The sequence below is a fragment of the Lissotriton vulgaris genome, chromosome 8 (assembly GCF_964263255.1).
Source record: "Lissotriton vulgaris chromosome 8, aLisVul1.2, whole genome shotgun sequence".
In the NCBI taxonomy this organism is placed as follows: Eukaryota; Metazoa; Chordata; class Amphibia; order Caudata; family Salamandridae; genus Lissotriton; species Lissotriton vulgaris.
The window spans coordinates 1,577,840,556-1,577,854,658 of record NC_141696.1 but is presented as its reverse complement, the minus strand read 5'-3'; the positions used below and the strand labels follow the sequence as shown (position 1 = coordinate 1,577,854,658).

Here is a 14,103-nt window from a genome sequence, read left to right as displayed (position 1 = left end):
GCGACCATAACCCTTTGTCGATCAGGATTGGAGGTGACCTTTTTGTTCAGAGGAAGCCACGACCTGATCACGGTGTTTTAAAACCCATCAACGGAAACCGTCGCCTGAAGTGGTCAAAGGTTAACAGCGACTCCTTGTATGATTCAATTACCACTAGCTGTGGTAATGACCTAGATCTTTGTGTTTCTCCATCTACTTTGCCCGAAGCGACTCTGATTGCCTTTGCTGCTGTTGTTGAGAAAATTGGCCAAATGTTGTCAGTTCCAATAAAGGGACATCATGAACACCAACCAGGGTGGTTCGATCAAGCCTGCTCAAAGGCCGGTCGAGACTTAAAAAAAGCACTCAAGGCTACCCCAAGAGACCCTGTTCTTATTAAGTCACTGCGATCTAACTACAAGACAGTCCTGGCAGCCCGGAAAAAAGAAGTAAAAGCCGGTGTTTGGGAGAAGTTATGTGATCCTGCAATTCTGGGTAATAGCTCCAAGTTCTGGAGCATTGTAAACAAACCTTTGTTTGACGTCCCCTTAAACTCTATTGTCGGGACTAATATACCGGAGGAAGAGTGGATGTTACATTACAGCACAATTTTTAAAAGTGATAATTCGCAAGCAGACTTTGTTTTTAAATCTTCTGACGAAAATGTATTGTGTTTCACAGTGGGGGAGGTAGAAAAGGGGATACAAGGATTAACCTGTAACAAAGCACCTGGCCCCGATGGTATACCACCTGACCTATTTAAATCAAACATTTCCTTATGGGCACCAGTCATCACCGCAGTTGTAAATGCAGGTATTCTGGCTGGTTGCCCAAAAGCCTGGGGGTCCTCCACCATAGTCCCTGTTTTTAAGAAGGGTGATCGTGGTAGTGTTACATGTTATAGACCCATATCCCTGATTAACTCAGTCACAAAGGTGGTGGGGGGTATTATCCTAAACAGATTAACAGCCTGGGCCAATGATAACAACATACTGTCCCCAATACAATATGGGTTCAGACCAGGCCACTCCACGATAACCCAATGTCTGAACCTATATTTAATAAACAGTAAATACACCCTAGCAAGAAAAGGGACGATCCATATGGCCTTTATGGATTTATCGCCCGCGTTTGACTGCGTAGACAGAAGCAGGCTATGGGAGGTGCTGTTAAAAATGGGGGTGGAACAAAACCTGGTCAACCTTCTTGTTGACCTCCACTCGGACACAAGAGCAAACGTCCGTTACACCCACGACTTAAAGGTAACCAGAGATTTTAGAATAACTCGAGGTGTCAGACAAGGATGCATCCTTGCCCCTTTTCTTTTTAATCTTTATATTAATGAGTTGGAGGAGCACCTATTAAAAACTGGTACAGACTTTCCTTACATTGGCAAGAAGGGCATATCGGTCCTATTATATGCGGACGACGCCGTGTTAATATCTAGAACGGCGCTTGGTCTCCAAATCTTGCTAGATTCTTTTAATGACTTCATGAACTCCCGTGGCCTGAGCATCAATAATTCAAAATCCTTCACAATGATGACAGGCGTATCTCCAAAAAAAATATATCCTCACTCTGTAAACGGAGATAGAATACCCACCACAAAGACCTTCTCGTACCTTGGTGTTCTTTTTGATCACAAATTAACTTGGGCACCAGCAATACAAAAGAAAAAGGGCGAGGTAGTGCGGGCCAACGCGGCAATACTGGACTTCACTAGAAAAATGGGCAATAGTCCGGTGGCTGCTGTCTTGAAGTTATATCAAGCAAAAAGCACCGCAATTGCACGTTATGGAAGTGAAATATGGGGATCAGAATCACTAGGCGCCCTTGAAGTTACTGAGAATAACTTCTTAAAACAGGTCCTAAGGTTACCCAGGGGGACGGCCAACTTCCCGGCACATGAGGAACTTGGCATTCCACATCTAAGTGACAAGCTGGCTGTGAATCCCTTGTTATGCTGGCTGAATAGCTGGCTAAACACAGCCATACCTCTCACCAGAAACATTCTTCAAGAGGCACTACAGTGGGATGGTAGACTCAAGATCCCATGGTTAAAATACGTAAGAATGTGGCTTTTTGAATTAGGCCGACCAGATTTATTTTTATCCCCCGAAACAATAACAAAAACTGATGTAACCTTTGTAAGGAACACTTTTATGCTGTCCAGGTGCATGACACGGGAGGAAAATGAATACAAGAAAAGCAGTGTGAGACAGTATGCCTTAACCAAAACCTGTTTATATATGGAACCCTACCTGTCCTGGCCCATGTCCGGTTATGACCGTTTTTTATTAACAAGGTTCCGATTTAACATGTTCCATTTTTTATTAGCTGTACCAAGTGGAGCGCACAGAGGACAAGTGTTGCCAGCTTGCGGCTGCGACAATAAGTCTCCGCAAGATCTGGCACACTTTTTATTTTTCTGTCAGTTTTATACACTCCCCCGAAACTTGTTTTTAAAACCTTTACTTAAGCACCTGAATTTTGTACAATACAGACCTGCACTGTGTCACCTTCAAATGCTAAATAGTGAATGTACCATGTTTGTATGTAGTTTCTTAAAACTCGCAGTTAAATATAGAAAAAGCATGGAAGGGTAACCAACTCAGCTGCTGATTGTACTCCCACCTCTAATGTATTTTATTCTTTTTAACTAATTTATTGTGTATACGCTTGTGAATGTCTTGTTGTAATACTACTCTCCCCATTTTATTATTATTGTATGGATTAACTTGTATGAAATGCTCTTTTATGATTGTTACATGTAAACAATCGAATAAAGATATTCTATTCTATTCTACATCACAAGTTACTCAATTAGCATACGATAAGTTGCACAAATACAGTTCTGCCCTAGGGGCCTCACAAACCATATACTAAGTAAGTGGTATAAGGACCACTTCAAACATAGTCAGTAGGCCTAGGGAATCGTTGGGGCTACACTAGATAACCAAAGGTTAGGAAGTAGGAGACCCACGGGAGACTCGTGCAGTGTCTAAACAGAGTTGCGAGTTACCATTGACTTATAATGGAGAACGTAAGAGTTACAAAGTTACAGTTTTAAGTCACTTCCGGATGGACTACGGTAAAACCCCCTTAAACTAAGACACTTCGAGAGTCAAGACCCACGGCAGCACCAAAGTACTCAAATTGCCTCACCCAGGGAAGCCGGGTGCATAGGTGTCTTTTCATGTTGGGTTTCGTATATGTTTTCTATGGAGATCTGCAAAGAAGTGCTGCAGGCGACCGGAGAAAAAGTGTCCTGGTGGATCCAAGGGTGAATCGGAGATGAAAAGAACCTGAAAGCAGAGGGGACAGAGTCTGGGTCACTAGCCAGTGACCAGGAAGGAACCAGGCGATGTTGAGTTGATTCAGGTGAAGAGGTGAAGCTTGTCTCGGCAGCCACGAGGACCAGGAAGCATCGACGATGACCAGGAGCTGGATTCAAGCTGTCCCACGAAGGATCTAGTTGACTGCAGTGTTGGTATCCGGACTGTACCCAACAAGCCATGGCAAATGCAATCCACACAGGAAGTGAAGATTGGCTTCGGAGCAGACCAGTAAGATATGGTGAGATTCTTCTTTGCAGATAAGCTGGAGCAAGCCTGGAGCAACTAGGAAAGTAGTTTGGTTTCAAAGGAAAGTCTTCAGAGGGCTAACTAGCCAGCGGGCTAGCAACCGGGAAGACGGGTTGAGCTGCAATGCAAGAGCGGGCCCCACGCGGCACTTGTGGAGTGTGGAGGGCTGAGCTTCGGTGCAAATGGCGGTCGGGTCTGGGGCTTCTCAAACCCCACTGCACAACTGTGAGGGTACCTCAGTAGTTGCACTGTTAGCAAAATGCAGGATGTCCATGGTGTCCGATCCCATGTCTCTCATGTCCGCCACGGGTCTCAGCTTTGCTGTGGATGTGGGTCTGAGTCAGAGAAGTCTGGAAGTCCAGCTCCTGTGTCGCTGAGTCTTTGGGTTCCGGCGGGAGCATTGACAAAGCAGACCGGCAAGTTACTGGTGGTGCCTGTTTGCACAGGGTGGTCACTCCTTGACCACAAGGGAGATGGCTTCAGTCTTCTAGTCGGTATAGAATGTCGAAGGTCCAAGAGTTCTGTTTCAGAGTTTCGTTCCAGGATAATCTAAAGTCTGTGGACACAGCTCCTATACTTATACTAATCTTAAGGCCTGGATTACCTACTAGGTCCCTCCTATGGGTGGACCTGAGAAAGGGGTGGTGACTCCCCTTTCCCTTTGTCCAGTTTTGCGCTGGAGCGGGGCTGGAGAGCCCCAGCAACTGGTTTGAACCGGGCTATGCATGGAGCACCTTGTGTGCCCCAGGCAGTGTCTGGAAAAGCATCTTTCCATTCAACCCACCCTGCCCCAATACACTACAGGCTGTCTGGGGAGGTGCTAGCACCTCCCTCGACAGGAAATCTATTGTCCAGGCCTCCCTTGCCGGAGTTTCCCCCAGCAGCAGGAGGTCAGACTCGTGTCTGTGGCAGTAGTATCCATTTTGTGATGCTGAGGCTCTGTTTAACTTTAACCGGGTAAAGCAGTAACTACATGTTACCCCCGCTGCCAGTAGTATTCCAAAGTGTTTGACACCTTACACAACATGTTTAAATAAAACCAAACCAAAGTTAGCATTAACCGCTAGGATTATAATGCACTTAAGAGTATATGGTATGGCTATATCATAGAACAGCTATAAGGAGATGGTTCCGAAAGCTGCAGAAGGGCTCAGCTCATGCTAGAGCACCATCTCACACATAACGAAGCACTCTGCCTCCAGGATTGTCAAGGCCTGACATAGGAGTGACTTATAGTGGAGAAGTGTGGCTCACTGGTTAGAGGAGACAGACCTGGAAGCAGAGGTCAGCCCGGGACCAGGGTTCAATTCCCGGCTCGGAGGGGTCTTGAGTCCTAAAATGTCCATGGATGCGACAATTCTCGCTCCGGTGCCTACTCGATTCACGGGTTCACACTCTGCGACTCTGGGCAATAGCTTGCTTAATCTCCACAACTGCCCCTCGCGGCGGGATGCCTGGCTTTCACCTTGCGGATACCATGCCGGGGTTATCTCACAGGGGAATACCAGGACGGGTTCCCTAAGCAAGCGCTTAGAAACCGCTCGGTGATTTGCGCTATATAAATTCCTGTACATTTACATTTACATTTACATAGGTGCATATGTGTCTATATATATGGGTAGATATAGAAATACTATATCTAAGCAAGGGGTGATTACACAACCTTACCCAAGCTGAGTGATCAGACTGTGGTGTCAGTTTGGATGGCCAGCCAGGGGCGGCATAATACAAGCTGCAACCCCTGGTAGGCCTTGGTTGCACCTATGCCCTGGGTACCTATGGTATACTATACAGGGGCAAACAAAGGTGACCCAATACCCAATCAGGTATGTACCTAAAGTACATGGTATCAATTTAGAGAGGGAACAGCTGGGCTGTGGGTCTGATTAGCAGGCCCACAGCCACACTAAAGCCGAAAAACCAGAGAATCACAGCAAAAAGTGGGGGTGACCATAGGAAGCAGACCCTACTCTCCTACACCTGCTGGATGTGAGAGTAATGAGAGGAGTGGACATGGTGTCAGGTCATCACATTATTATGGGCAGGCTACAGCTAAACCTGAAGAAAGCATGGATGGAACCGACAAATAATGCCAGCGATATAACACCACCCTCCTCAAAGATGCACAAAAACAGAGTGAATACGCCATCACCCTCAGTGACAAGTTTCAAGTACTGCAAGAACTGTAGGATGGCAGAGACCCTTTAGAAAGCCAGTGGGAGAAGATCAAAGAAGCAGTAACATCAACCTGCCAGGAAGTACTGGGTTCCAAGAAACACCAACATAAAGAATTGATCTCTACCGAGACTCTGGGCACAATCCAAGCGAGAAAGGAAAAGAAAGCTGTAGTTAACACCAACTAACAAGAGCCTGAAAGTGACAGCTCAAGGTGAATACACCAATGACAACACGGAAGCAAAGAGAAGCTTGAGAGCAGACAAGCGACGATTTATCAATGGTCTTGCCACAGAAGCCCAAGAATCTGCAAGCCATGGAAACTTTAAAGAACTCTACGACATAACAAGGAAACTCTCTGGCAGATCTAGCAGGCCAGAAAGACCTGTTAAAGACAAAGCTGGAGTGACAATCATGGGTTACGAAGGCCAACAACAAAGATGGGTGGAGCACTTTGAAGAACTGCTGAACCAGCCTGTGCTGCATTCTCCACCAGATCATACAGCCAGCTGACGAGGACTTCTCAATCGACTGCAGCAGACAAAGCACAGAAGAAATATGGCAAGCCATCAAACAGCTGTGAAATGGGAAGGCAGCAGTACCTGACAACATACCTGCAGAGGCAATGAAGGCAGGAATTGAAATATCACCAGGCATGCTCTACACCATGTTTGGAAGCATCTGGGAAGAAAAAAAGGTGCCGTCAGACTGGAAGTAGGCATATTTAATCAAGATCCCCAAGAAAGATGACCTGAGGAACTGCGCAAACTACAGAGGGATAACTCTTCTCTCAACCCCAGGCAAAGTGTGCCACAGAGTCATCCTGAACAGAATGAAGGACCAAGTCAATGCTCAGTTGTGAGATCATCAGGCTGGTGTCCACAAAGATAGATCCTGCGTAGACCAGATTGCAACATTATGCATCATCATTGAGCAGTCGATGGAATGACACTCCCTCTCCATGTCAACTTCATCAAATATGGGAAGGCATTCAACAGGGAGGACAGAGACCCTTTGCAAACTGTTCCACCACTACGGTGTGCCAGATAAACTTGTAGGAATCATCAGGAACTCTTACGAGGGAATAACCGGCAAGATAATCCATGGAGGACAACTCACGGAAGCCTTCCAAGCGAGGACCAAAGTCTACCAGGGCTGTTTTCTCTCGCCTTTTCTCTTCCTGCTGTCCATAGACTAGATAATGAAGACATCCACAGCAAGGAGAGGAAATGGGATACAGTTGACACATTGGATGCAGATTGACGGCTTAGACTTTGCAGAAAACCTGGTCCTACTCTCCCCTAACCATCTGCAGATCAAGAGAAGACCAACAATGTGGCAGCCACGCCAGCACAACTTGGCCTCAACATCCACAGGTTGAAAACCAAGATCCCGAAGGCTAACATGGCCAGCACAACTGAAGTCATGCTTGTAGGTGATGGGCTGGAAGAGGGTTGAGGCCTTCACCTACATGGACAGTGTCACAGACAAGCAGGACTGTACAGACATTGATGTCAAGCCCTGATCTTTGGACTGGGTAAGAGTGGTCTGCTCAATTCAGACACTCTGTTCATCACCACCCCCTTTTGTAAATCGGTCAAGGCAACAACCGGCAAAGCAAGGGCTGCTTTCATTCAGCTAAAGAAGATCTGGAGCTCCAGGGACCTAACTCTCCATACCAACATTAGGCTGTTTAACACCAACATAAAATCGGTACCTGTGCATGGAGCAGAAACTTGGAGGACAGCGGTAAAGATCCTTGACAAAGTTTAAGATTCTTGGTGAAGGTAAAGATTCTTGGTGAAGGTAAAGCTCCTTGGTGAAGTTGAAGATTCTTGGTCAAGTTAAAGATTCTTGGTCAAGTTAAAGATTCTTGGTCAAGTTAAAGATTCCAAGACAAGTTGAAGATTCTTGGTCAAGTTAAAGATTCTGGGTCAAGTTAAAGATTCTTGGTCAAGTTAAAGATTCTTGGTCAAGTTAAAGATTCCAAGTCAAGTTAAAGATTCTTGGTCATGTTAAAGATTCCAAGTCAAGTTAAATATTCTTGGTCAAGTTAAAGATTCCAAGTCAAGTTAAAGATTCTTGGTCAAGTTAAAGATTCTTGGTCAAGTTAAAGATTCTTGGTCAAGTTAAAGATTCCAATTCAAGTTAAAGATTCCAAGACAAGTTAAAGATTCTTCGTCATGTTAAAGATTCCAAGTCAAGTTAAAGATTCCAAGTCAAGTTAAAGATTCTTGGTCATGTTAAAGATTCCAAGGCAAGTTAAATATTCTTGGTCAAGTTAAAGATTCCAAGTCAAGTTAAAGATTCCAAGTCAAGTTAAAGATTCCAAGTCAATTTAAAGATTCTTGGTCAAAATAAAGATTCTTGGTCAAGTTAAATATTCTTGGTCAAGTTAAATATTCTTGGTCAAGTTAAAGATTCCAAGTCAAGTTAAAGATTCTTCGTCAAGTTAAAGATTCTTGGTCAAGTTAAAGATTCCAAGTCAAGTTAAAGATTCTTGGTCAATTTGAAGATTCCAAGTCAAGTTAAAGATTCCAGGTCAAGTTAAAGATTCCAAGTCAAGTTAAAGATTCCAAGTCAAGTTAAAGATTCCAAGTCCAGTTAAAGATTATTGGTCAAGTTAACAATCTTAGATCAAGTTAAAGATCCTTGGACAAGTTAAAGTTTATAAGTCAAGTTAAAATTTTTTAGTTCATTGCATATGCTGACAACCCCGAAGCAAGGAACCAACTCAATGGGTGAGGGTGGGGAGAGAGTTGGGAATGTTTGCAATCTTGAAAGAAGCAGGCAAAGGTAAAAACAATAAAAATTATTTAACAATATGCATTAAATGTATCATGAAGATGCAACACATGCAAAACCCTACTAAAATATATATCTTTTTTTAAGTTATAGATTTTTAGTTAAGTTAGCAAACCTAGGCCAAGTGCAAGATCCTTGGTACAATAGTACATTTAAAGCACATCCCTGATGACGCAGAGCCCTGATTGGCTATTTGTCTTGATCTGGAAGAATCATTTACAGATGCCATTGAAACTGAGGTTCGATGAATGATGTTTATTACTTATTTTGAGCTTGTGATCGGCGTTCCTTTTGGTGGAGGACGGTCATTCCAGTAAGTGTATGTACTGTACAGTATGTGGTAGTATTGTATACTTTGTAAAGTAGTTAGATTGTCATGTGTAGCATGTGGTTAGTACTTTCCTGCAGTAGGTACCTGTAAGTGAAAGAAGTACCCATGGGACACTGTACAACATACTTTGCCTATTGTGAACTCCCTGTGTTCACAAAGTAATTGCGAGCTGAGTCCCAGATCCTTGTTTTGGGGAGGTGGAAGTTTTAAGCAGCAGGAGGGTAAAAAAACTCCTTTTTCTGTTAATAATGTTGAGTATTTTGCCTAACTTGAGAGTGTGGACATGTCTGCTGCAGTTTTTGAGTTTGGAGCGGCTCATTCTGCGTTTTCTCTCTTGACGTTTCCAGTGGCCAAGTGATGGTATGTAAATGCCTGATATGCTTACATGCCTTTTAATACTGCTAAGTTAGTATGCCCTCATTTGTAGTGGTTGAGTTGAAGTGAGTTAGATGGAGATGAAAGTATTACCCTCAGATCTGACAATTAGGTTGAACAAGGAAGCCAGTATTCAAGTCAAGCCAATTAACTTTAATCAGTTAATAAAAACCATAAAAGCAGACATATGAAAAGTACAAAACCATAAAAAATAGATTATTGCACAAAAGTTAAAAACAAATAAAAATTCATTAAAAACGAATACAAATTCATAGCCTGTGCATGCAGCATAAAATCAACACATCAACCAGGCATCGTCTTCATGATCCCGAGAAATCCTCTCAGGAAGCTTGCTGCAGTAAAACGTATGAAAGGGCAAAGAATTGAATAAAGAAAAATGTATTGCAAATAGTCAGGAAGCTAGGTTCATGAAGGTACTATCATACATGCTACGTTCTACATCTAAAGGTGTGGAGCCCCATTTGACCTGGGTATATGAACCGGAGGTACAAGTTAAAGATTCTTGGTCAAGAGAAAGATTCCAAGTCAGGTTAAAGATTAAAAGAAGTCAGAGTCATGAAAATAATGTAATTAATTATGTATATTATATATATGTATTATATTATGTTTATAATTATATAATTTATCATTATTATAATTTATTATATTATTATATTATATATATTACATTATGTATATTATATATTATTTCAATATTATTATATTAAAATGATGTCATTAAAATTAATGTCATCGGCTCGGAGTCTGAAGAAGGGGCCGCGGTGTGTGGTCATCTTACCAGACTCGGCCAGGAACTACATGTAACTTAAGAGACGTCTGCTGTGTCCTGCCCAGTCAGATCCCACACGGCTGCAGACACTTGTACTCAAGACCTAACCATATATGTTTGTCCCCATCTCAGCCCTATACTTATTAATATTAAATTACTATCTTATACGTGAGCACAAAAAGCTATCATAACATTTTGTAATTCTCTGGGATTTTAAAATATTTCTTTAAGTACTCTTACTTTTCTTTTAAATGTGGGGGACAGGTGATATTTGCATTATTTCCAAGTTATTTGATGGTTTTAAACTGTGTTTTTATTGTGCTTTTATGGTCTTTGTGGCTGAATAAAGCTTGATGATGCTTATGAAAGGCCTTGTAAGCATTTGTAAGTCCACCAATGCTGGTCTGTCGTCCAGTATTCCTTCTCAGGCCCTTGATTGATGATTGGTTCCTAGGTCACAGCAAGGTCAGAGCTGGTATCCTAGCAAAAGGTCGCCCTCTTTGTTAGGTAACGGTTCCAGGTTGGTTTGGAGCTTCTGGACTTTACTAGTCGGTTAGGAGCCCAGGACTGATGGGGAGGGGCAGTCGGTGATCGCTCCATTGTAGACCCAAAGGCGAGCAGTGCCTGTGACAGGTGGCGGGCATGAATTTAGGGGATGGAACCGCTTCATCCACGCCTCATGTTTGTTTTCTCTTCTTACAGGTGGGAGCTCCGGCACAGCCATGGCTGCTGCGGTGAGGGCGGCTCAGAGTCTGAATAAGGGTCAGCGGTGTGTGGTCATCTTACCGGACTCGGTCAGAAACTACATGTAAGAGACGTCTGCTGTGTCCTGCCCAGTCAGATCCCACACGGCTGCAGACACTTGTACTCAAAACCTAACCATACATGTTTGTCCCCATTTCAGCCCTATACTTATCATGTCACATTCCACCGACCCCAGCCTCATATGTCACATGATGTTTCAGCTCCACCCTCATCATGTCACATAACATGTAACATACCAACTCAGCCCTACCACCCAACCCCTCCCTCATATGTCACATTGTTGTTATTGTTATTGTTATAGTCAGCTTATATAGCGCCAAATCACCTGCAGGTCTCAGGGCGCTTTTGAACTGTCAGACACAACAACCTAGACGATAGCACAACGGTGGGGGAGCTAGACCTGATTTACCGCTGCTCTAAATAAGATGGTTTTAAAGGATTTTCTGAAGCTGAGCAGGTTTCCTTCTTTACGTAAGGCTTCGGGTAGTTCATTCCAGATCTTTGGGTGGGGCTGAGAACATGAGTTCTCAGCCCCACCCTCATCATGTCACATACTACCTCGCCCTACCCTCATATATCACATAACCCCTAGCCCCACCCTCAACATGTAACATTTCAACTCAGATGTACCCACATGACTTCTCGGCCCCTTCCACGCGTAACACTCCCCGCGCACACATTATGACACGGTACCCCATCATATCGCGGCATGTCTGCCCTCCTCGTGTATCACTGCTGAGCACAGACCCGCCCTCCTTCAAGAATGCTTCTCCTTCTCAGTGCACGTGGCCCAGCTTTGGGCAGCCCCCGCCCTGCCCCTGCTGTCAGGCACCTTTGTTAACTCTGCTGCTGCCATTGCAGGTCCAGGTTCCTGAGTGACGCGTGGATGCAGGAGCAGGGGTACCTGTGACCGTGCGCGAGGACACGACCCGGTAAGTGATGACGCAGGAGGGGCTCTCGAACTTCACATCCAAGGGGGCCACCTGTGCCGCCTCTAAAGTCCATGCACAATTCCATTCTGTTGATCACATACAAGCTCTCCTTTATCCAGACCCACTCTGAGGGGGACCCCCCCAACTTCCACCTCCTCAGGGGCCCCCCGAGCACGGGGCTCGGCCATGCAGAGTGAACTCCAGGCAAAGGACCAGACATTTGGTCACCGGTCCTGGCCTTCGGCCAAGCCCTGCGGGCCACTCTTCACCAGACATGCCAATAGGACTGACTCAATTCAATTCAATTCAATTAACTTTATTTCGATAAAAAAATATCATAAAAGTTAATAGGCAGTACAATAAAATACAGTCATAAAATATTTATAAAACCATTATATACATGAGTACTACACATATGCCTTAGTTAATCGAATTAATCACAATAGGCATATAAATATGAATTATTCATTATCTTTTTTAAAGTAATATAGGACTAACTCAGGCGGGAGACTCTGGATTTTTTAATTCTAAAATGGCTTTCTTTTGACTGCGTCACACCTGTACTTGCCTCTGCTTCAAAAGAAGCCACTGCGGGGAGGTACATTATATCGGTTCATTTTTTTTTTAAATCTCCCACTTGCCTCTTTTAAAATGTTGCCATTTTTGCATCACCAGTACCCTCTAAGCACAAGACCCTATCTTCAGACAGACCCTACACCAGTGCTTATTTGGAGGTTGAGTCTTTTGTCCAAGATGGCACCTAGGGATTGGGCACTGTCACCCACCGTAGGTTTACTGTTAAGAATGTTCAGATTATCCATCCGTGACTGAATAGGAGGTGCAGAGTTTGGAGAGCCCCTCTAGTCCTGGACGTTAATTTATAGGAACCTCCATATATTGGGCCCGATTCACAGAACTAACTTACGACAAAATCCTAAACTTACTACTTTTGTTATTCACAGAAGGCATTTAGTAGTCGTAAATTAGGATTTTGTCTTAAATTAGGATTTTGTCTCAAGTTAGGATTTTATCTTAAATTAAACTTAAATTTCACTTAAATTTCTCTTCAGTGTAACTGAAGACAAAATCCTAATTTAAGATAAAATCCTAATTTAGGACAAAATCCTAACTTGAGACAAAATCCTAATTTAGGAAAAACTCCTAATTTAAGATAGGAAGATAAAATCCTAATTTAAGACAAAATCCTAATTTAAGACAAAATGCTAATTTAAGACTACTGAATGCCTTCTGTGAATACCAAAAGTAGTAAGTTTAGGATTTTGTCGTAAATTAGTTCTGTGAATCGGCCCGATAGTTACCAAAGTAGTACTCTGGTTGTGCCTGGCTTCTAGGCACTGTATGCTTCTTCTCAGGCACTTAGGGCTATATGTAGGTAATTGTAAATTCCCGATTCGAAAATACCGAATTTTACCGATTTGGTATTTTTGAATCGGTAATTGCTATGTAGATAAAAATTCGGTAAAAATTACAGAATCGTTAAGATTCGGTAATTACCGAATCGGTATTTACCGATTCGGTAATTGCCATTCATTCCTATGGGCCTCCAGGCCCATAGGAATGAATGGCAATTACCGAATCGGTAAATACCGATTCGGTAAAATAGGGAAAGAGTCAAGGGTGGCAGGGTGTCACTTTGACACCCTGTTGAACCCCTGATTAGTGCTGGTGTGTACATGTGGCACACAGTCAAATAAAGTTTTCCCCTTTGGGTGAACTTAAAAGTAAACCACAGTTTTATGCAAAACATACACCAAGACACAGTAAGGAGCAGTAAATGATAAACATGGATCAGTCATACCAAGAAATTGTACATTTTATTGAGGTAAATTAAAAGCAGTTTAAAAAAACACAGTACATAATTACATAAAAATGGGACAATTCATAAGGAAAATTATTCCAATTTAGAAAGGGAGAGAATGAGGACACCAGTTTTGAAAGTCTTGTAGTGATTACTCCAAGTTGTATTTCAATTTCCACAATTAATGGAGTTTTTTTACTCTGTCCCTTGGTGCTTTTCCACCATAAAAAGCATTGACGCGTTTCGGTTATGGCAAATATGTACTCAAAGCCAAAAACCTTCATCAGGATAAAACAATAATATCTCACTTAAACACAATATCTGAAAATAAAAATATACACGATAAGATATACAACAATGATTGTCTAAATTACACATGACAACATGTTATACAGTACTGCTCCTCAAACAAACTAGTTACAAAACACTGCATATTATCTGTAGGTCCACATTACATGCTCAAAGTAATGAGTATGTCTTCCAAGTGTCACTAATTCTATATTTGGACACTAAAAGCTTTGAACATTATTCGTAAATAGATAAGTAAC

At 42.9% G+C, this 14,103-nt stretch overlaps 1 protein-coding gene across 1 annotated transcript in view; it reads left to right on the top strand.

Annotated features, from left to right (window-relative positions):
- LOC147700465 (cystathionine beta-synthase-like) overlaps nt 1–14,103 on the top strand; it is a 186,859-nt gene that overhangs the window by 129,139 nt on the left and 43,617 nt on the right. The window contains exons 11-12 of the mRNA XM_086935874.1: nt 10,742–10,847; nt 11,666–11,736. Of these exons, the coding sequence (XP_086792000.1) occupies nt 10,742–10,847; nt 11,666–11,714 (155 nt within the window). The 3' untranslated portion in view covers nt 11,715–11,736. The remainder of the gene's footprint in view (nt 1–10,741; nt 10,848–11,665; nt 11,737–14,103) is intronic.